The 25,000-nt window shown below is 46.0% G+C and overlaps 1 protein-coding gene across 13 annotated transcripts in view; it reads right to left on the bottom strand.

Annotated features, from left to right (window-relative positions):
- si:ch211-200p22.4 (phosphatidylinositol-binding clathrin assembly protein) overlaps nt 1-25,000 on the bottom strand; it is a 173,373-nt gene that overhangs the window by 31,085 nt on the left and 117,288 nt on the right. For 9 of the 13 annotated variants that reach the window (XM_063193680.1, XM_063193679.1, XM_063193681.1 and 6 more), the window contains 3 exons: nt 24,046-24,173; nt 16,419-16,519; nt 10,198-10,308 (listed from right to left, as the gene is read on the bottom strand). In XM_063193680.1, the coding sequence (XP_063049750.1) occupies nt 10,198-10,308; nt 16,419-16,519; nt 24,046-24,173 (340 nt within the window). The remainder of the gene's footprint in view (nt 1-10,197; nt 10,309-16,418; nt 16,520-24,045; nt 24,174-25,000) is intronic. The other 4 variants (XM_063193687.1, XM_063193685.1, XM_063193686.1 and 1 more) reach the window with 1 other exon arrangement.

The following is a 25,000-nucleotide window of genomic DNA, read 5'->3' as shown; positions in this document are numbered from 1 at the left end:
GTTTTTATTCAACATCTCACAAAAGCGCAATTCAAAGGTCATTTTCTCATTTTCAATCGGGATGGTGAAGGGGGAAAAGTTCCCCAATAGTTGTTGTGGCTAGGCTGACATTGCAGGGAAACATTGTTGTTTTCTCCATGGAGGCGGGGCCTCAGCGAAGTGCGAGGGTACAAGCACAGGTCGAGGACGGGAGTTTGGATAATGGACCATAACCCCCAAGTGAGCAGCTAGCTGAGTGTGTACACATGAAGCATCAGCCATAGAGGAATGGATACAGAGGGGGAAGGAGAGAGAGAGAGAAAGAGAGAGATAGAGAGAGGATGGATGGAGAGGGGGAAGGAGAGAGAGAGAAAGAGAGAGATAGAGAGTATGGATGGAGAGGGGGAAGGAGGGAGAGAGAGAGCATGAGAGTGAGAGAGAGAGAGAAGGATGGAGGGGATGGATGGAGGGGGGCAGAGGGAGGAAGGGATGAAAGAAGGCAGAGAGAGAGAGAGAGAGAGAGATAGAGAGACAGACAGAGAGAGAGAGAGAGAGGGATACAGAGAGGGAGGGAGGGGACAGGAGAGATCATCTGTCTTCCCCAGGGCCTTGGGATCACACACAGCGCTCCCGCATACTCACTACTCACTCACTCACTCACTCACTCACTCACTCACTCACTCATTCACTCACTCACTCGCTCGCACTCACTCATTCACTCACTCATTCACTCACTCACTCGTGCTCTCTCACTCTTTTCTCTTCATCTACCCCTCTCTCTCCATTCGGCCGTCTCATCATTCCATTCATCATTCTCTTCTACCGATCTCCTCTCTTTCCTCTATCTCTACTCATCTATTTTCGTCCTATTCCTACTCCTCATCTCCTCCCTCTTTTCCTCTCCATTTACCACCCCGTGTATCCCCCTCCTCTAGCTGCCCCACCTCTCCACCTGGCCTGCCTTCTCCTCCCCTCTTTCCTTCTGTAGGCGTCCTTTTATCAGCCCTTCTCCTCAACTCCTCCCCTCCCTCCAGCTTCCCGGCACTCCTTTCTCTTCTCCTCCTCCTCCTTTCTTTTCTCCCCATCCTTCCTTTTCTCCTCCCCTCTTTCCTTCTGTATGTTCCCTCATGTCACCCCTTCTCCTCAACTCCTCCCTTCCTTCCAGCTTTCACACACTCCTTCCTTTTCTCCTCCTGCTTTCCTTTTCTCCTCCTCCTGCAGCGTTTATTCTTTCTTCCCTCCCCTCCCTCCTGTCTTCTCTCCTTCTCCTCCACTTCCCATCTACCCTTCCCCACTCACTTCCAAATTCTCTCCTTCTCTCCATTTAGCATTCTCTTCTTTCTCTAATCCCTCCAGCCTTCCGCTGTCCTCCTCCTCTATCTTTCTCTCCTCCTCTCCATTTAGTATTCCCTTCTTTCTCCACCTCCCTCCCTCCCTCCTTCTGCTCTCCTCCTCTACCCTTCTCTCCTCCTCTCCATTTGGTATTCCTTCTTTCCCTCCTCCTACTCCTCCACCATTTACACTCATCAAGATCTCCCCCTCCCCACCTTCTCTCCACTGCATCCTCCCCCTCACTCCTTCTTTCCTACTCTTCTCATCCTCCTCTCCACTTAGCATTCCTTCTTTCTCTCCTCCCGGCAGCCTTCTCTCTTCTCTCCTCCTCCTCTCCACCGCATCCTTCCGCTCTCCTGCTCTACTCTTCCCTCCTCCTCCTGTCATCTGTTTGCACATTCCCCTGTGTGAGATTGCCATCATTATGCTCGTAAAGCTAATCCATGCAGGGGTGCGTTTCTCGAAAGCATCGTTGTTAGCCAGTTAGCAACTTGGGTAGATGCCAATGGGAAATTGCATTGCAACCAACAAAGTAGCTAACATAGTTAGCAATATGGCTTCGAGAAATGCACCCCATGTCTGCCAGCCTCAGTTTGAGTCCTTAATGCTAGAGAGGTGGCAGTGAGCTCGTGGCAGTGAGAGGTAGCCTTCTAGTCTTCTCATTACTTCCATTTGCTCTTGTCCTCTTTCACTTCCTCCTCCTCTCTTCTCCGTTTATCATTCCTTCCCTCCCTCTTCTCCATTAGCCTTCTCCTTCTCTCCCTCCTCCTAGCCTTCCTCCATTCCTCCTTCTTCCCAGTCAACCCTTCTCCTCTTCCTCCTCCTCCTCCTCCTCCTCTCCATTTAGCATTCTATCTCTCTTCCTCTTCCAGCTCTTCCTCCTCTCCATCTGTAGCCTTCTTCTTTCCTCCCTCCATCCTTCCTTCTGCACCTCTCCTGTCGTCTACTGCAGTGTTCCCAACCTTTTTTGCCCTGTGTATCCCCTAAGTCAGCGGTTCCCAAACTTTTTTCCCTGCGCAACCCTTTTTACATTTCAATGTGGTTCGCGCACCCCCTAAGCGGATGTTGCACAGCTTCATATTTAGGGCCTAAGTCATATGTCATATGATGTGTAACCCCCTACTCATGCTCTATATCTGAGCCTCTATCCTCTATAAGGGGCTGTAGAGCCCCCGTTGAGAAACACTCTCTGACTCTCTGAGTGTTGAATAAACACTGTATTTTTCCCACTGTGTTGTCTCGGAGGTGGTTGTAAGCTTTGTGGCAGTGGGGGTAGAGTAGTAGTGGGTTGGCTGAGCTTGATGGTAGTGGTGGTTGTGAGCCTCTGCGTTTGCGTTCTGGTGCTGAATTCCACAGAGTAATTGTACTGTGTAAACAGGGGAGCTTGTCACTGCTCATACTCATACTGCTAATGGCAACACATTAGTAATGCCAAGCACACACACTGGGGGCCCACAGGGGAAGCAGACATATGGGCAAACACACACACACACACACACACACACACACACACGCATGCACGCACGCACACACGAACACATGCAGACACACACACGTACGCACGCATGGGCACACACACACACGCACACATTCGAACACATGCACACACACACACGTACGCACGCACGGGCACACACACACACACACACACACACACACACACACACACACACACACACACACGCGCACACACACATTCGAACACATGCACACACACACGCACACGAAGGATAGGGAAGAGAAATAAAGGACGAGGAAGTGTGTGGGGGGTGAGTCACACACACATAGTAGGCATGGAGAAAAAGAGAGCGGATGAGGGGAGAGAGAGGAGATGGGGGGATGAAGGGAGGTAGAGAAGAAATGATAGGGAGTTACCACACATGCACGCACGCACACACACACACACACACACACACCAGGACATGAAGGCAAATGGAAATGGGACCAGTGGCAAAGAGATGGAGCCATGGGAAAAAGGGATGGAGAAAAGGCAGAAAGGAATGAATGAATGAAAGGAGAGAGAGGAATAGAAAGAAAGAAAGAAAGAAAGAAAAAAAGAAAAAAAGAAAGAAAGAGGAAGAGCAAAAAGGGACGCAAGGGAGAGAGGAGAGGAAGAGATTATGGCCAGGGATGAGGGAGAGAGAGGCAGATGAAGTGAAGTTGATGGACTGTGGAGGAAAGGCAGAGTCGGGAATGGACGAGCTGGGTGGGCGTAGAAAAGAAGAACGGGGGGGAGAGAAAGAAAGATGGATTGGTAGGATGGGGGGAATAAATATAGCAGGAAAGAGAAAAGGGAACGTGGGATGATGGCACACTGAAAGACAATGATGACAAAGAGGAATGATGCCTGGTGCGTGGTGTGTGTGTGTGTGTGTGTGTGTGTGTGTGTGTGTGTGTGTGTGTGTGTGTGTGTGTGTGTGTGTGTGTGTGTGTGTGTGTGTGTGTGTGTGTGTGCTTGCGTGTGTCTTAGACCCTCTGCTGGGTGAATAGGACTAAGAGGAAATCTTACATCTCTATTGTCTAGGTCGGCCCTAAAGCAGTCATGGCCTCCATGAATAATCTACGTTCTAAAGGTTACCAAGATCTATAGTAAAACGCATTGTCACATTGTAGATCAGATGTTCTCATGTCAAAATAAATTCAAAATACAGTACAGCCACCAGAGGGCCAGAGCTGTAAACTCCCCCTCCCACCCCCCTCTCTTTTCAAAAATGAAATACATTAACATAACTATTGGTCCAACTGCATTCTTATGCAACACATTTACAGATGCACAATGGGTAAATGGGCCTGGTTTTCTGACCAAGTAGTAATTTGATATTGGGAAACATTCTTTGTGAAAGGTTCATTGTTTCTAGAGACTATCTAAAAACGGAATGCAATGTCTGAGACTATATGAAAGCCCAAAGACTAGAACCTTTGCATTGCTGTAGACTTCACTTCACATGAGATGCACCGGATCCTGATTTTTAGGATCTTGCCGGATACCGGATCCACTGCTTAAGATCCTGCTGGATACGAAAGGGTTGAAATGCATAGCCTACTCGCATACGTGGGCCCTTTTTATTACGTTGGCTCAAACTATTTTTTAGACTCATTGGCTTACCGCCACACTGCCTGCAACAGCCGCTTCCAAAGGACTTTCACTCCATGCAGCGATTGGGGTTGCGAAAGAATGACTGAAAAGCCTAGGCAATGTAAAAAGTAGAGATGCCCCAGATCCTGATTTTTAGGTGACTGCCGGATACCGGATCCACTGCTTAAGATCCTGCCGGATCCGGATAGTCTGAAAAACCCTATTATCCTGCCGGATCCTGAACCGGATCTTGGATCCTGTACATCACTACTTCACATTCAACATGTAATAATTCATGGTAGGGCTGTAACGATACACTCAACTCCGATTCGGTTCGTATCACGATTTTTGACCTACGGTTCGATACACCCCACGATTTCACATTTGCCGACATTATAAAATTAAAGGATGACTAAAAACTATGAAAGTTTGTAGGTAGAATAGGTTACAAGAGGCTACTAATAATTAAAAAAAAAGTTTAAATATAATAATGATGATGATCTGATGCTTGGAAGCACAATCACAACATACCATTGTTGTTTTGTGGCCTGATGGATAACAAAACTTGAAAAGGGCGTATTAAGATACTGCCTCCTTGTAAAGGAATACAGTATTGTGACTCTGTGCATCACGATTTCTCGGTTCGATACAATATCTTCACAGCCCTACTTCATGGGCTCTCCTGCGTGGCTAGCCAGGCTATGCAGCCTGTGTCTTACAGCAGTCTGGTTTACAGTTAGAGGGCTAGACTACTGTAGACTAGACTAGGGTGTGACCCACTGAGGAGGAGCAGAGAAAGCCAGACAGTAATAGATTACAGCCCTGAAGATCTTAACTAATGAGGGCAAAAGGGACACAGGCCAGAGAGAGAGCACACACACATGCACGCACGCACACACAGATTCTCACACTCACACACATGCGTGCGCATGCACACACAAGCAGACACACGCACACATTCTCAAACACACACACATTCTTACACACACACACACACACACACACACACACACACACACACACACACACACACACACACACACACACACACACACACACACACACACACGCACACACACACACGCACACACACACACACGCACACACACACACACACAGCTATTCACTGTTAATGCAGTAGACAGACAGACACACACACACACACTAGCTTCTGTTTTTTAACACGCCCCAGACACTCTCAGCAGTTTAATTTACAAGCACAGCCGTCATCTCCGATCAGAGAGGCGAGGAAAACGCACTTTCAGCAAAACACAGAGTGAACAACACTGTGCAATGAGATTATGCCATTTAAATGTTTAAGAGATGAACACTTCTAAGGCAAACGGCCGTTGCTACTAGTATTATACTATAACATTGATATAAAAGTTCCAATCAAAATGTAAGTGTTGCAGCTGTATTAACATTAGCAATATGCTTAGCATGCCATATGTGGTAAACCTACAGTACATACCATGTGTAGGGGTAGAAAAAGAAACGAAAAAGCTTTAAAGGTCAAAATTGCCTGAGGCGAAGATGATTGTGAGGCTCGATCCTACTCGGTAATTGAAGAAGCTGTCTGTCTATAGTCATCCCCACCGTATGTCTGAGATGGAAAACAACTCTTGTCTGAGTGTCTGAAATGTGTTGGCCAAAGCAGTATGAGCACGCACAGATGCACACACGCGCATACACACACACGCGCATACACACGCACGCACGCACTACTGAGGATATCTGAATTGTGTAGGACACAGCAGTCTGAGTGCAAACACACACCCACCCATATGCACGCACACGCACACACACACACACACACACACACACACACACACACACACACACACACACACACACACACACACATATACACACGCACACACACACAATATCTCTCTCCCTCGCCAACTCCCCACCTCCCAGGCAGAGCGAGGGATGACTTGTAGAGCTGAGGAGGAGGAAGAGGAGGAGGAGGAAGAGGAGAAGGAGGAATGTACTGTATATATTTGGTTCAGGAAGAGGAGAGGAGGAAGAGGAGGAAAATGAGGAAGAGGAGGAGATGTACTGTATATATTTGGTTCAGGATGGGGAGATGAGGAAGAGGAGGAGATGTACTGTATATATTTGGTTCAGGATGGGGAGATGAGGAAGAGGAGGAAAAGGAGGAAGAGGAGGAGGAATGCACAGTATTTATTTAGTTCGGGATAAGAAGAGGAGGAAGATGAGGAAGAGGAGGAAAAGGAGGAAGAGGAGGAGGAATATCCAGTATATGCTGGACTCAGGATGGGACATCTCCGTCTGCCTTTGGCTGCTGTCTGTGCAGGGGAATGAGGAAGAGGAGGAGGGAGAGAGGAAGAGGACAACGAGGAGGGCAAGTATCTGATTGGAGGGAAATCGAATCCGAATATGACATGGAAACGGAGGGAGAGGAAAAGGAGGAGGAGGAGGAGGAGGAAGAGGAGTCTGTTTGAGCCAGGAATGGAGAGGACATTTCTATCTCTATTTGGTTTCACAGAGGAGTGAGGATGAGGAAGTGGGAGGGAGGGAGGAAGATGACGACGAGGGGGCTAAATATCCAATAGGACAGACAGCAGTTTGGAGTAGGATGCGGAGAGAGGGAGGCAGACAAGCCAGGAGGAGGAAGAGGAGGAGGAGGAGGAAAAGTAATGTGTTTTGGCATGAGGAAGGGTGGGGCAGGATGGTTGTGTGTCTGTGTATGTGTGTGTGTGTGTGTGTGTGTCTGTTACACCTATGGGTCAGGTGCGTGCGTGTGCGTGTGTGTGCGTTCGTACGTACGTATGTGCGCCTGTGCATGTGTGTGTGTGTTTCTGCGTGTGAGTCTGTGCACGCGTGTGTGTGTGTATGTATGCGTGTGTGTGTGTGTGTGTGTGTGTGTGTGTGTATGCACGCATGTGTGTGTGTTACAGGTCAGTGTGCTGACACGGGCCACATTTGCCAGCGGTGGTCTTCCTGCTTCGCCAGCACAAAATCTCACAGAGGAGGCGGAGAATGACAACAGGAAGGAAGGAAGGAGGGAGCACGAAAAACACGAGAAAAAAAAGAAAAGAAAAAAGGGAACGAGTGAGAGTGAGAGAGTGAAAAAATAGCCCACTCACCAGTTTAGCCAGCCGAATTGGGGTGGTTTGACACCGAGAGGAAAAGGGAGAGAGAGAGAGAGAGAGAGAGAGAGAGAGAAAGAAAGAGAGAGAGAGAGAGAGAGAGAGAAAGAAAGAGAGAGAGAGAGATGGTGGTAGGGGAGAGAAAGGGAACAAATAAAGGATGTTAGAAGGAGGAAGCAAGCTGTCAGTGTCGCTCGTCTTTCTCTTTCTCTCTCTATCCCTCTCTCTTTTTCTCTCTATCCCTCTGTTTCTCTCTCTCTCGTCTCTTGGACAGGAGCAAAGGGCCGTGTGATGAATCTGCAACAAAGCACCGGAGAAAAACAGACCTCGACAGCAATGAGAAAAAAAACAAAAACAAAAAGAAAACAAACAAAAAAGAAGAAAAAAAGAACAACTGATGGGGAAGTTATCAGGCATACAGAGAAACAGATGGAGACAAGTGAAACTCAATATGTGAAGGACGGGAGGAGGGAGGAGAGAAGAAGAGAGGGAGAGAGAAAGAGGGGAGGAGAGAGGGGAAATAAACAGAATGAGAACAAACAAATGAATGACAGACATGAAGAACAAGTGAGTGACGTGAGTAAAAGGAAAGAAAAGAACAATTATAGCTAGTGAGTGAATACATGAATGAATGAATGAGCCAGGTAGGAAGAGGAAACGAAAAAGAGAAAATGCAGAAAAAAGAGTGAATGAAATAAAAGAATAGACATGGAGGCGTCTACAGGAGGGAAATGAGACAGATGCAGCAGACAGATGATCTACCGAGTTAGTTGACAAGACTGGTGGTGAAGCGTGACAAAGACAAGATGCCCAGCTGATGGGGAAACACACATGTAGCTTTCAGTCAGTCAGACACGTAATGTACATGCACACGTACGCACACCTGGGCACACACCAGTGCATGTACGCACGCACGCACGCAGATTGGCATAAGCAGACACACTCCTTGATTTCTACAGGATCATGTCAGGAAATGCACGCATGCACGCACGCACGCACACACACACACACACACATACACACACACACATATATGCAAACACACTCTTTGATTCCCAAATGATTAAATGAGAAAAGATGCACGCACGCACGCACACACACAGGCACACACACATACACAGGCACAGGCACACACGCAGGTGTTTGTTAGAAGCTAGAAGAGAAGGACAGCACCATAGCGTAAGCTGTGAAGCTTCAGGCTTAAGCTTAGTGCCAGCAGAACCACTGGGAGACGCATCACCATTAGAACAGGGGGAAAGTCCGGTGCACCAAACCAGCATAGAACTGTTAGAACCGACTGTTAGAACAGTTAGAACCCAGCCAGCCCATATCAGAACTGAATAAACATAAAGGCATAAGCAGTCAATCTCAGCACTTTGAGAACAGTCACAAGCAGTCGATCTCAGACCTGGCAGAGCCTAAAGAACCAGCTCACTTCAAAATGCACCAAAAAATAAATAAAAATGGTGTTGATACTCTACTCCTGAAAAATATATCAAACGGCAGATTTGTGTGAAGCACACACTGACTCAAAATGGAGGATTCTGTGATCTGCTTGGCAAAGACAGCTTAAGACCTGGCATTATAGAGACAAAAGTCTTGGGACACGTCTATTCAATCTGCTGCATATTTATGGAGCTTTTGTAGGGCATCTTTCATGTTCAGCTAAGCTATTCTATTCCCATCCCAACCTACTGCCCTCTACGAAAACACAGCTACAAAAAAAGTCTATGCATTATTCTGTTGGGTATGGTCAGTCCTGCATTTTCTTGCACTTTAATGTTTCTATCATATGAGATGTGCAATGTTAGCTGATGACGATAAGATATATACAGTAGACTGTGTTGTTACTGAAAAACAACACTGTAAAAACCTAACAAGGACCCACCACAAACTTGATCCAACCAGCACCTGAACCAGTCAGCTGATCGTAAGACAAGTGCACAGGTCTACTGGTTACTCGGATAAGCTACCTGTGTTAGAAGGAAACAGTTTCTTTGTTTTCGTACTTTTACTTTTGACACGTCTACTTTTTGAAGGCAGGTGTCCAGTTGTAATGTACCGCTGGGTGGGAGGCGGTCACTAAAGCGCTTTGACTTGATAAGTCGCCCAGACTAAACATCTGCTGTGTGCCGCCGCCGTCGACGCAGGCCGAAGGAAACCCCTTAGCTGTCCTATTATGACTCAGTTTGTGACGCACGCACAGACAGGGGCCGCTGACAGCCTTGGCTGGGCCCTGGGACAAGGTCAATTGAAGGGCCCCCCACACCTGGCCAGATTATCATCGACTTTCAAATCTCTTCGAGAAAAGCAACGCAAAATGTGCTGCGTCACAAAGAGGGCGTGGCCTGGCTACCCTTCACCTAGTCCCATACAATTCTGGGCCCCCTGTCTTCCTGGGCCTGGGACAACTGACCTGTGTGTCCCCCTCCCTGATTGTCGCCCTCCCTCCGCACACAAACACTGACGAACAGAAGGAACACCTAATGCAGGGTGTCTTAGTCACTCGAAGTGGGCGATGAGATGAGATGAGATGAGAGATCGGGGACAGGGAGGGATCATGTTTGACATTTGAAGGGTGAGCGGGACCTTTAAGCTCTGCGCAGGTGGAATTGGTTCAGTCGGCTGGCTGCAGTTTCGCTTTGCTTGTTTGTTTGTTTAGGCGGGTTTGTTTGTTTGTTTGTTTATTTTTACCAGCTGCGGGTTGCACTTCGCTATTGGCACTGGCAGCCTCTTTGGTTCCAAAGACAGCGTCAAAATCTACACTCATGGGAGCTGTCTGAGGGGCGGAGCCACTCTCCATACCTATGGGATGGACACACACACACACACACACACACACACACACACACACACACACACACACACACACACACACACACACACACACACACACACACACACACACACACACACACACACACACACACACACACAAGCGCGCGCACACGCGCGCACACACACACACGCACACACGCACACACACACACACACACACACACACACACACACACACACACACACACACACACACACACACACACACACACACACACACACGGGGACGAGGATGTGAGGATGATGTAGCACAAACAACATAAATCACACAACCATAATGATGTAACACACACACACGCACAGGCTCGTGCACACACACACACACACACACACACACACACACACACACACACACACACACACACACACACACACACACACACACACACGCACGCACACGCACGCACACGCACACGCACACACAATCATGTTGGAACAAATAGACAGATGGAAATGAATAACTAGCACACACAAACCTAAACATCACGCACACTGATGTGACCACTCATACCATGCAGATGTAGATCCTTTGGGCTCCTCCCATTTGACGATACACAACCCATTAAATCAAACATTCACACACCTAAATGCACATTTTGTATTCAAGTGATTAGCTGTCATGACCTTTTATGTATTCATCATCATTAAGTTCATTCTGTAGGCTCCCATCATTCCTTGTGTCCTCAGTTGACATTTGAAAAAACCCATTGATGCATAAAACACCTGAAAAAAAAACGCCTGCTAAACGCTTTAACCATGTTATGAGAAAAGGTGCCATCAGCTTATAAAAACCTAAATATCTCAGCCTACGAAGCACATAAAAACGATGAAATAAATTGCATTTAAAAGCTAAGACCCTCATCTTGCATTCAGCTGTTACATAACATTTGTACCGGTAATTAAAAAATCTCAAATTTCACGAGTCTGAACGCTGTGTCATGCAGCTCCAGGCGCCTGGGTCAATGTTTGGTAACACTTTATTTTAGGGATACATCTATTACCAGTAATACATACAATGTGCCTGTATAAGTAACTTGTAAGGCATGTACAAAGCAAAATCAAACATTTGTTAGGCACGTATTCGCAAATGTCTTGTACAATATGGGATTTATTACCAATTTAACCTTAGTAAGGACCTAGTAGGCCTTAGTGTTTGCTTAGTACATGCCTTACAAGTTACTTATGCAGGCATTAACATTGTATGTATTAGTGCTTATAGATGTATCCCTAAAATAAAGTGTTACCCAATGTTGCGCTACACAGCATCCAGCATCAACAGGGTGATGACAAACAGGGCAAGCTTTTGAGCAATGTTGCCAGGCAACAACGTGACTTGATTCAAGATTCAAGATTCAAGATTCAAGATTAGTTTATTACGTCTTATTATAGGTTTGAAGCCTATAAAGAGTAAAAATTGTTGTGTTTTTCTTGTGTCCTCAAAAAGATTTAAAAAATAAAAATAAAAAAAAGGGGGGGGGGGGGGGAAAAAAGTGCAAAGAAAGTGCCTTGTTGTCTTCAGCATGAATTCAGTAATCTTATTGCTTGGTGGAAGAAACTACTTTGGAGTCTGGTAGTATGAGATTTCAGGCTTCTGTACCGTTTCCCAGATGGTAACATAGTAAACAGTCCATGGTTGGGGTGACTAGGATCAGCCAAGATTTTCTTTGCCTTCCTGATGCTCCTTCCCTCAAATAGCTCCAGTATGGAGGGTAAGTCACAGCCGCATATATTCTGAGCTGTACGCACAACCCTCTGAAGAGCTCTCCTGTTGGCTTGAGAGCAGTTCCCATACCATGCAGTAATGGTCCCCGTCAGAATGCTCTCAATGGTGCCTCTGTAAAACGACCTCAGGATCTTGGGTCTCATCCCAAACTTTCTCAATCGTCTGAGGTGGTACAGACGTTGCTGGCTTTTTTTAACAATGCGCTGTGTGTGACTGTCCCAGGTGAGGTCCTCTGAGATGGTAACGCCAAGGAATTTAAAGTCTCTCACCCTCTCCACTGTCTCACCGTTGATATTAAGGGTTTCAAACTGAAGTCAACTATTAATGCCTTTGTCTTGGACACATTCAGAGACAAGTTGTTTCCTCTGCACCACTCCATGAGGTTGTTTATTTCTTTTCTGTAGGCAGTTTCATCATTGTTTGTGATTAAATCGATAACAGTGAATTTCAGATGGAATGATTAAGAGAAGTTGTTCAAAGAGTTGACCTTTGTATCATCACCTTTACATTTTTGCCAGCTATTGGTTTGTCTGTAATGCCAGCTATTGTCTCTACTGTCTTTATCTTTGTGAGCTATTAGTAGATCTCTCTTATCAACTTGGCTTACGTAACATTGACTTTGGGTTACTGTTTCTGGTCGCCAAGATTGACAAATCTCTAGTGGCTGTGGTGTTTTTTGAGCATATACATATCAATGTTATTGCCTCACATCTTTAGTCACCTGTACAATGTAGTGTCACATGAGTGATAACTATCGCGCTATTCTGACATGCGTCTGTGAGCTGCAGTTCCGGAATTTCCACTGGTTGCTATGGGGTCATTTCACGTGAAATCAGACGCTTTGGGACCCGACCGATCCGGATTTCAATCATACTTGGTGTGCCTTTTTAGTAGCAAGGTAGCACCCCAGAACTGCATTGGTTTGAATCTGACACTAATATTAAGGGAGAAACAGACTAGGAAAGGTTCACATGTGAGGGTAGGACACTATACATTCAGCCTTGAATATATCAGTCAGTGTTAGTCACAAAAAGATGCCTGTGGTGTTGTTTGAAAGCTCTTTTCTGGCTCTACATATTACACAATCAGCTTGGAATACAACAACTCTCAGAATATGAATTATGATAAATTGAAAAATTAAAAATTGAATATCTAAAAAAACTATATTTTAAAATGGCCAGTTCCTTGTCCAAACGTAGCCGGCAATGTCATTAGCAACACCTCAAATGCTGGTGTTCGGTTCTTTATTCATTTCAGAGAGAATTTGACTCACAAATATGGCATCATACAGACCACTTACTAATAATATGGTAATACCATAGTAGCATCACATGACAAAACAAAAACTAAACAAAAATGGTCAGTTTCCATGGTCCCAGGTTTCAGAAACTAAGGCAGATGTCCATTTATACACACCAAATGATGATATGTGAATGTTTGAACATTCCTTCTCTGTGTACCTGTGTCATCTTCCCTTTACCGTACTTTAAAGAGATAATCAATGGCTACACTCTCATTTTGTACTCTACCAGTGCATTTGAAGCAGCAGCTGTGTCTTTTGTAGATAATGTATAAGTACGTCCCGTTGCAGTTAGGTTCCACTACCAGAAGCACATCCTGATGATCCATGACAAGTCTATCTGGTCTGAAGGGAAAAGTGAAGGATGGAGATGGTCCATGAGGATGCAGGAAGTTCAGTTTCACCTCTCCAGTGCTCAGCATACATTCCTCAACACATGCTAGCCACCAGTTGCCATCATATACAGCTACAACATACCCTTTGATGCTTGAAAATGTAACACATTCCTTTACTGAGCTCACTCTTTCAACTCCTTCTCTGAATGCGGAAAATGGCCTAATGTCCATTGACAATGGGCAGAAGCTGTGTAGTTTTTGAGTACCTGGAATAGTTCTTGCAGATTCAAACCTCTTCAACAGGTTCTCAGCTTCATGATGGTGCATCTCTCTCAAGAACACCCATTGCCAGTTTGCCACAACAGAGATGTACCATCATGAAGCTGAGAACCTGTTGAAAAGGTTGGAATCTGCAAGAACTATTCCAGGTACTCAAAAACTACACCGCTTCTGCCCATTGTCAATGGACACAGTGGAAGTTAGGCCATTTTCAGCATTCAGAGAAGGCAGAGTTGAAAGAGTGAGCTCAGTACACCGAACACCAGCATTTGAGGTGTTGCTAATGACATTGCCGGCTACGTTTGGGCAAGGAACTGGCCATTTTAAAATATAGTTTTTTTAGATATTCAATTTTTAATTTTTCAATTTATCATAATTCATATTCTGAGAGTTGTTGTATTCCAAGCTGATTGTGTAATATGTAGAGCCAGAAAAGAGCTTTCAAACAACACCACAGGCATCTTTTTGTGACTAACACTGACTGATATATTCAAGGCTGAATGTATAGTGTCCTACCCTCACATGTGAACCTTTCCTAGTCTGTTTCTCCCTTAATATTAGTGTCAGATTCCAACCAATGCAGTTCTGGGGTGCTACCTTGCTACTAAAAAGGCACACCAAGTATGATTGAAATCCGGGTCGGTCGGGTCCCAAAGTGTCTGATTTCACGTGAAATGACCCTATGGCAGGTGCTCTGCAGCATTCTAAGCAGCCAGGAACACTTAACGAGACAGTTCCCCCGGGCCTTGACTCGCGACCCCTGAGGGTTCAAAGGTTACCAGACACTTCATCATCCTAAAACAAGTCACACAAACACACACACACACGTGTTCCCAGTGGTTCAGGGTCTCGTAGCCTGAGCGCTGTTCAGTGGTGCAGTAGAGTGGACCAATAGGAAACACTGGAAGGTGTAAGGAATGAGGAATGTACGCTACCATGCAAAGGCAAAGTGCAGTAACTACATATTTTGTCAAAATTGAGGTGAGACTAAAAATGGTCTTCATAACATCTCCTTTATCTTGTGACAAAAGCCTTATGGTTCAGATGTGTCACGTTTTAGAGATATTGCCTTGTCAAATTTGCTGAAACTACAATATACAACCTAATACCAAAACGTAAAAGGAATGTTTCTCTGTTTCAATGTTGGCGTAGTTACTGCACTTTGCCTTTGTAGGGCAGTATAACGGACGGATGGATGGGAACAGACTAGTGATGGGCAGACATGGATGGACTGCATGGGTACACACATGGGTGATTGGAATAGAGAGGAGGTAATGGGATAGAGAGCAATGATGTGGACGATAATGTGAGCATTCCTTTGATTATCATACATGATTACACACCATGACGACATTTCCAGCAAGCAGCATGTTCTTGTAACCGTGTTGTGCCAGCACTTTACACATTATAAAATAACAACCTATTATGTTAAACACTGCTGTGCTGTCGTCAGCGTATAGATATACATCAGCTGAGCGTTTTGCTTACTGTACTGTATGTCCCCATCAGCGCTGGCAATGACTATGTTTTTTGTTAAATGTGTTTTTGATGGAAGTGCCGTCCAATCAATAGTGTTGTGAGTGCGCTCCGCTCTGAATGTCGCGCTCATACTGTAGCAGTAAACGTGGCTCTTTGGAATCTGAGTCGAAGCGCAGGCTGCTTGGTCTCCTGAACAAAAAGGGAGGACTTGCACTCCTCTTCTGAACCGAACTGCTACTCTTCTCTAGGAATGCAGTGAGCTGAGTAAGTGTGGAGGTGTCAATCCCGGGTTCAAAGAGCAAGAAATCCCACCCCAGCCACGAGTTTGATCCAACCAGCTCTATATCATCTGATTTGCAATGAGCCCTTAAGACCGGTGAGATTACACAGGACATGAGGTCACTGAGGAGAAAAGGTGACGGGGACAGTGTGAGAGCTTTAACTTTCTGATCCTGGGATTGACACTACTGGTCTTTCTCAGTCTCTGTTCGGATCCTAGATTTAAAACTACCTTACTTCACACTATCATCTAAAGGACTATCACCTAAAGTGGGGATGGGGCCGATCCGATACTGTATCGGTATTGGGTTCCGATATCAACATAATTCAGAGATCGGATCAGAATTTCCCCCAAAACAGTTAGATGTGGCAAGAATTTTCAATAACGTGCCCTACAGTGCTAAAGTGTGCATGTGTCAGAGATCCTGTGGAAATAAGGGGCCCTTCTGAGACAAGGTAACCCAATGAGGGTGCACATTGGGTGGGGCAGTTTAAGTCAAGCCCCTCTTACCTTCCTAGGCATTGTTAGCTGTGGCGATTGGTGGAATTTAAAATAATGTACCCTACAGAGCTCTATTGTGCATGTGTCAGGGATCCAGTGGAAATAAGGGGCCCTACTGAGACGGGGTAACCCAGTGAGGGTGCACATTATGTGGGGCAGGTTAAGCTGGGCCCCTCTTACCTCCCCAGGCACTGTTAGCTGTGGAGATGGCCGGAGTGCTTTGCACAGCTGGGATGAAGGTCGGCTGGAGGTCAAACAGGTCGCTGGTGAGGTTTGGCATGCTGTGGGGAGAGAGGGAGAGAGGGAGGGAGAGAGAGAGAGAGAGAGAGAGAGAGAGAGAGAGAGAGAGAGAGAGAGAGAGAGAGAGAGAGAGAGAGAGAGAGAGAGAGAGAGAGAGAGAGAGAGAAATTACGTTAAAACAGGAATAAATTATACTACGTTACAATTCATATGCTCCAGTAGAACCTCAGAAAGGCCTAAAAAAGAGAGAGAGATAGACAGAGAGAAAGAGGAAAGAGAGGGGAGGGAGGAAGAGACAAAAGGAAATGGGTGAAAGAGAGGCGCAAGACTGGAGCATTGTGTGATAAGCTACAACCCCTGCAATCCCTGACAGTTTGTGTGTGTGTGTGTGTGTGTGTGTGTGTGTGTGTGTGTGTGTGTGTGTGTGTGTGTGTGTGTGTGTGTGTGTGTGTGTGTGTGTGTGTGTGTGTGTGTGTGTGTGTGTGTGTGTGTGTGTAAGTAAGGGTCCACAGATAAGGTGTCTGCAGTAACTCTTTGGTTGGTTTTTAATATCAACAGCCATTAGGGCGTTCACATGCCCCTGTATCATATTATCCTTCTCCATCCTTATCACAGAGCAGCTCTCTCTCTCTCTCTTCCCCCCCCCCCCCCCCCCCCCCCCCCCCCCCCCCCCCCCCCCCCCCCCCCCCCCCCACCTCACAGGGCTGGGCTCTCTCTCTCTCTCTCTCTCTCTCTCTCTCTCTCTCTCTCTCTCTCTCTCTCTCTCCCTCTAACTCTCTCTCTCTCCCTCCCTCTCTCTCTCTCTCTCTCTCTCTCTCCCTCTCCCTCTCTCTTACACTCTTCGCTCTTCCCGTTTCACAGGGCTTCTCTGTCTCTCTCCCTGTGTGTCTGCCTCTCTCACTCACTTTTTCCTCATCACAGCTCTCTCTCTCTCTCTCTCTCTCTCTCTCTCTTCCTTTATCATAGGGTTTTTCTCTCTCATTCTTTCATCACAGGAATGCTCTGTCTCTCTCTCTCTCTTTCCTCATCATAAGGCTGTTCTCTCACTCTCTCCCCCCACCATCTCTCTTTCTTATTCTTTCCTCATCACAGAGCTACTCTCTCTCTCTCTCTCTCTCTCTCTCTCTCCATCCCCCCGTCTCTCCCTCTCTGTCTGCCGGTAGCTGATGCCAATGGCAGGCAGGGTGCCCTGTAGGGCGCGTCTGCACATACGCTGGGCCTCATTTATAAATTAAACTGTCAGGGAGAAGACTGCCCTTGGCCCCAGGCACACAAGATGGCTGTCACGCGCGCACACACACACGCACGCACGCACACAGTAGAGACACACACGCATGCATGTCACACACTCGTACATGTACACACACACAGACTGAACAGACACAGACACGCACACGCACACGCACAGACACAGACACAGACACAGACACAGACACACACACACACTCACACACACACAAGACAGTAGAAGCAGATCACTCCAGATCCGAGATAGCCTCCAGATCCATTACAGGAGTTATTACTTGTTGGGTTGATGATGATAGCGAGTGTGACACACACACACACACACACACACACACACACACACACACACACACACACACACACACACACACACACACACACACACACACACACACACACACACACACACACACACACACACACACACACACACACACACAGCTTGTTGGGTTGATGATGATAGCGAGTGCGACTCAGGGCAAAGAAGAGATTATGAAGTGGGAGTGAAATCCTCCCTGTGGCTTTTCAAAACGGGAGGACGGGAGAAAGGGAGACAGCTTCTTGAACCTGCACTGCACTGCACTGCATAGCACAGCACGCCGCCAGAGGGAGTGTGAGTGTGTGTGTGTGTGTGTGTGTGTGTGTGTGTGTGTGTGTGTGTGTGTGTGTGTGTGTGTGTGTGTGTGTGTGTGTGTGTGTGTGTGAGTGAGTGAGTGAGTGAGTGTGTGAGAGAGAGAGACAGATAGAGCCAGTTAATGTATGGAGAGTCTTACAGTGGCCAAGCCTTTTTCTCGCTCTAGCTCTATCTCTCTCTCTCTCTCTCTCTCTCTCTCATACACACACCTCACGAAAACCCACACACACAAACCCACACATCCACACACAAACACCCACGCACACCCTCGCTCGCCCTCGTCTGCCTCTTAATTGCATTGCATAAATTTGCGACTGCACCAGACGACATGATTGGCTGGCTTAAACACATTGTACTCGGGGGACCTGCGGGGAAGAGAGCTGTGACTTAATGCCACCACAAACAGGAGACACAGTGGCACACGGGGGGGAAACATCCAATTATCCTTATTCCCCCCTCGGTGGCTTATCTACCACGATCCATGTAGCGTAGCGCAGCGCAGAACTGTATGTCTTCACTAAGTTATAATATAACGCTGCACGTTAACCTGACACCCTGTTTGGTTCGGTTCAGCATGGAGGGCATCTAATTTGCACCTTGGAGGATGCTTAGAGGAGTGTATTACATTACATTACACTTAGCTGACGCTTAATTTTAGGCGACTTGCCGCACGAATGCACCGACCACGACCTGAGCGAGGCGAGCGACGGAAGTAATTGACTTTGTATTGAGTCGCGCGACAAAAGCGATTCAGGCGACTAGAGGCGATTCGCGCGACGAGAGCGACAGCAGTTGAACTCCTGGGAATATTATGCAAATTAGCAACGATGCAGTTAGGCGACAGCCAATGGAAATGTTGTACTTGCAGTCTGCTTTTAACAGACATATTTTAGTCCCTTCAATCGCTCGTAACGCTCTTGCTGCACAGAAGGGATTCTCTGTCGCTTGGATCTCGTCGCGGCCGGTGTATTCGCCCGGTTACAGTTATTTACTGTAGGTACAGAGTATTGATTACAGGCCCTGGAGCAATGTGGGCGCAATGGAGGCGCCTTGCTCAAGGGCACTTCAGCCATGGATGAAGGTGGTGTCTGGAAAGGGTGGGATATGAACCTGCAACCCTCTGATCTAAAGGCCAGCACTCTAACCATTGAGCCATGGCTGCCCCCAGTGTATTTGCACAGTATACATTAACACAGTGTTTCTCAAAGTGGGGCGTAAGCCCCCCTAGGCGGGCGTGGAGGTATTGGAGGGGGGGCGCGTGAAGTCAGAAGGTTTTTCTTTTTTTTTAAAAATATTTTTTTAGGGGCTTTTATGCCTTTATTTGACAGGACAGTCGAAGATGGTGACAGGAAGCGAATGGGACCGAGATACGGGATCGGGAAATGACCCTGGCCGGACTCGAACCGGGGTTCCCGGGGTTGGGCATGCAAGCCCAAATTTGGGGGGCTTAGGCCTCGGCCAGATGACACCGCAACGCGGGTTTTTTTGAATCCGAGTTGCAATTAAGTTGCAACCATACAGCATGTTTCAGTGAAAAGTTCGGGTCCTAATGAGAACGACAGGCTTGCTTCAGAATACACATTTCTTTATGTGAAGTTGTTGAGAACAAAGTATTCGCTAATGGCCGTGATCGCCCACTCTTATCATGCAAATGACCTGTCACGCAGGGACCTTAGACCAGTGACAGTGCCAGAAAGGTTCACATTTTTTTAACAGACCCAGCATCCGATGGCATTCGATCTACAGACATATGCCATGGCTTGTTTAAAAGCTGAAGATCTTAGCTTTTTATTACTAAAAACGATACATTTCTAGCCTCTCCCATTCCGAAGTTATGTCCATTTTAAGCGACGGATAGTTTAACAAAAAATAGCGTCATTTCCCCCCTTTGTAAAAAGCGAAAGACGGTTTTATTATGCGCTTTACTCTCCGCAAGCGCGTACATAGCAGGTTCAGAATATCAGAATGTGCAAGCTGCATAATTGAACATTACTAGATGCCACAGAGACAAGTTAGATACAACAACAGACTGTACTGAATCATGCTGCTTAGCAGCACCATGCTTCGTGACAAAGTTGCTCTTACAAGAATAAGCATGCATGCTGCAACTTCTGGAATATTTTGGAAGACATTAGAACAATCACCAGGGAGTTTACAGTCTACATAACTGGTTGGCCCTCACGAAGTTGTAAGTCTGATGTCTTTACTCCTTTCATTAGTTAAGTATGATGTTTTGTATGCAGGAGGAGCATGTCAAGTTACTAAAGGAATTTCTTATCCCAACATGTGTACTAGCATTTGCTGCTAGCCGACTTATTTTCAAAACCAGCATCGCATAGTTGTTATTTTTCATTATGCTGAAGTGAGTGCTACGTGGAAAAATAGGCTACCAGCTTTGCGCATGTGGCACCTTGTGTAGCTTGTGGAGTGACTAGAGTAGCGAATCATTGCCATTTAGGCATCTGTTGATTGTGTTCTACACTTTATGCTGCTTTTTTTAATTTGAGAAGTTTAAACTAAGGTGTTGAATACCAATACCGGGCAGGTATTTCTCCCTCCTCTGGAGACTGCTGCGCGCTCACCGCTTCTCCTTCTCTTTCTGCCCATTACTGTTTCAACTAGTGACATATACATAATATGCATTGCTGATAACTGTTTGGGTGCGCAGTTAAAAGATAATATGAAGCTTTGCTTCATAGCATAGAAAATCATTCCCGTATAGCCAGCCCCTTAGCGCGCTGCGTCACAGCGCCCCCTTGAAGGTTTTTCTTTTTTAATACTTTTCTGCTTTGCCATTAAGTCAACACATTCACTTTACAATCACAATATATTCATTAATTTATTCACTAATATTTAGAGAGCATCATAGGCCAAATACGTGTATATTAGGCTCTAATAAACTTTACGAAGGCCTATTTATTTGTATTTTCGTAAACATTTTGCTCGAGGGGGGCGCAGACAGACACCTTTCCTCTCAAGGGGGGAATGGCTCGAAAAGTTTGAGAAACACTGCATTAACAGAATGCTCAGGTGAGGGAAGCTACTACTCAATCAGATGTAATTACGCTCAGCTCATGATGAAATATCTGCCTTTGGGTTGAGCGTATATATGCATAGGATAAGCTATATGAATAAGCACACATGGGGGATATAGTACACAAATATGTAATATGTGCCTGCCTAAAGAGAGCTGCTGCAGGTATGACGTGTGTGATGAACCGTCTGCTAATAGAGTTGGCTGAGCAAATTTGAGATTCATTTGCCTTGAAATAAGCCTGCAAAGACATTGCAGACTAATATGCATCTAATCTGGTGAACTGACTGGCTTGTCACTTTTATTGATTTCTTTTCAAATTTGTTAAGCACATTAAACTGCTTTTGCGTATGAAACGCGCTAGACAAATAAAATTGCCTTGCCTTGCCTTCCATTGCCTTGCCCAAGTCAATAACGGACTGTTAACTTTACTTCAAAGTGTCTTGGATCATCCCTCCTCAACTCAAGACTTGCTCCTTCCAGAGATGTCAAAAGAAAAAGTGGAAGTAAACATAAAAAAACACACAGTGTCCTGCCAATGTATTTGAATAATCAGCAGACCTGTGTACTTGTCTTACAACCAGCTTACTCTGAATTGGATCAAATTTGTGGTCAGCTTTTGTTAGGTTTTGAGTGTTTTACCAGTAACAACACAATCTAGTATCTATCTACCTCATTAGGTACAATGGAGTAAGTGTTGTAACAGCTGTGTTATATCATGTGCTAGTGTCGTATTTACATTATACATTTACTTTTACTTTTGACAGCTCTGGCTTCTTCAGATCCATTCTGAAGAATGAGCACCTTCAGTTTTAAGCCTGCACTCACCAACGCAAACACCCTTTTCCCTCTCGGTCTACACATGTGAGGACTAGTTTACCTGGTGGTTTGGTGTGTTATTTTCACATGTTCCTTGTTGACGTTTGGTGCATTGGAAGGTGTGTTAACACATGGCGTGGGGGTATTGCCTGTTGGTGGAGGGGTGATTTCGAACAGGCATTTCCTGCTGGCAGGTAGTAATACTCCCACATGCTGTATGCTCCCTTTTGGTGTATTGGCAATGTGGTGTGTGGGTGTATTTGGCATTACATGCTGGTGGAGGTGTGCATTGGGCATTGGCAGGGGTGGGTGAGGGTGGGTATTATTAGCAGGTAGGATTATTCCCATCTGTTGGTGTTTGGTGCAATGGGGTTTGTGAAAAATCGAAGCCCACCTGGGAAACTCACAACTCCCATTGTCATTGTGACACAGCACTACACAGCACACAAATGCACACTGCACTTAACGAAATTACATGTATGCCTAACGAGTGCAAGGGGGCAGTCCACAATGGCAGCCCAGGGGAGCAGTGCGGTGGGAAGATACCATGCTCAGGGTATCTCAGTCATGGAGGAGGATGGGGGAGAGCACTGGTTAATTACTTCCACCACCAACCTGGTGGGTCACGATTCGAACCGCTATCTTTGAGTTACATGTTTGATACCCTAACCACTTACCCATGACTGCACTGAGATGTTTGGTGTGTTGGCAGGGGTCGGCCTGTTTTACCTGTAGGCAGGGCTCTTAATAAACTTGTATCATCACCAGTCAAAATGGATAGTAGACGTTTTTCTAAATAGCCAAACACATACAGAGGTCGGACAAAATAATGGAAACGCCTGTCATTTCAGAGTGGGAAGTTTCATCGTGCAGTGGTCCAGCCTGTTGGCCAATCTTTATAAATTGCACATTGCACCAGTAAGGTGAAGTGTGAAGATTCAATTAGCAGGGTAAGAGCATAGTTTTGCTCAAAATGTGGCAATGCACACAACATGGGTGACATATCAAAGGAGACATTCTTGGTGCGCGTGTTGTTGCATCTTTGACCTAGACAGCAAGTCTTTGTGATGTATCAAGAGCCACAGTATCCAAGGTAATATCTGCATACCACCAAGAAGGATGAACCACATCCAACGGGATTAACTGTGGACACAAGAGGTAGCTTCCCACTCTAAAATGACAGGTGTTTCCATTATTTTGTCTAACCCCTGTAGGTACTCACTAATGGGTCAATGTGGTTAGTAAGTTTTCTTTTCTACCAGCCAAATTTAATTTTCACCAGCATTTGGCCTGTTGGCTGGTTTTCACTTAGAGCCCTGCCTGTAGGTGTTTGGCGTGTTGGAAGGGTTGGCATTACCTATTTGTGTTTGGTGCGTTGGCATTAAGTGTTGGTGGAGGGTGCGTTGGCAGGGTTGGCATTACCTATTTGTGTTTGGTGCGTTGGCATTACGTGTTGGTGGAGGGTGCGTTGGCAGGGTTGGCATTACCTATTTGTGTTTGGTGCGTTGGCATTAAGTGTTGGTGGAGGGTGCGTTGGCATTACCTATTTATGTTTGGTGCGTTGGCATTACGTGTTGGTGGAGGGTGCGTTGGCAGGGTTGGCATTACCTATTTGTGTTTGGTGCGTTGGCATTACGTGTTGGTGGAGGGTGCGTTGGCAGGGTTGGCATTACCTATTTGTGTTTGGTGCGTTGGCATTAAGTGTTGGTGGAGGGTGCGTTGGCATTACGTGTTGGTGGAGGGTGCGTTGGCATTACGTGTTGGTGGAGGGTGCGTTGGCATTAAGTGTTGGTGGAGGGTGCGTTGGCTGCGTCGGCAGTGTTGGCGTTAGATACCTGTTGGAGGGTACGTTGGCAGGGTTGGCGAAGGGGTCCATGGCAGGGCTGTGGTTGTTGGCGCTCATGGGCTGCGTGGTGGGGGAGGCAGAGGGGGTCTGCATGCCGATCTCCTTCAGACGCTGGTCCTAAAACGCAACAAACAAACGCACACGCCATGTGTTAGTGTTTATTATTACTTCATTGCAAGTTTGTTTAAAAAATAGTTTTCTTCATAACTCTCTAATTCCATCTAGCAGTCATTTGTTCTACTTTTTCTATCCTTAGAAAGTGATACCATATAAAGAGACAAGTGATTCCTCAGTGGTGGTCTCAAAACAAGCAGCAAGACTAAGCACATCTATTTCCGCCTTCAAGAAGCAAGTTAAGAAGTAAAGAAGCAAGTAAAGACTCCTACTACACTAATGCTTGGCATGATGTGTATGCGTGTGTGCTCTACTTTAGTACTACTACCAAAAAAAAAGGTAACATTTTACTTGACACCGGCGTCATACGTATGACATAACAGTGTCATAACATTGACATTATGTTTATGACACATACATGACTGCATTATGACAATGTCATAAACATTGTATGTCTTCAAGTGAAATTTGGTTATGACAAAGACCTAAGACCAAAGGCCTAACAATGTCAACTTTTCATGGCCATAAAACGTTTATGACATTGGCATTATGTTTATGACTCGTTCATGACACTATTATGACACGGTTATGTCATGCGCATGACGCCGGCGTCAAGTAAAGTGTTACCAAAAAAACTAACCAAATGCAATGTAATGTAATGTAAGTGATGAGTAACAGGGGAAAATAAAAGCAAAAATAAAATCCAAGAACTTACATGTAGTGATGATACAGAAAAGGAAAAGAGTAGAAAGACAGGGAAAAAACTGTGTTAGAGTTATAGCAGGGGCAGCCATGGCCTACGGAGGTGGGCTTTCGATCAGAGGGTTGCG

This window comes from Engraulis encrasicolus, unplaced genomic scaffold (genome assembly GCF_034702125.1).
Source record: "Engraulis encrasicolus isolate BLACKSEA-1 unplaced genomic scaffold, IST_EnEncr_1.0 scaffold_51_np1212, whole genome shotgun sequence".
Lineage (NCBI taxonomy): Eukaryota > Metazoa > Chordata > Actinopteri > Clupeiformes > Engraulidae > Engraulis > Engraulis encrasicolus.
This window is presented reverse-complemented; position numbering and strand designations above follow the sequence as displayed.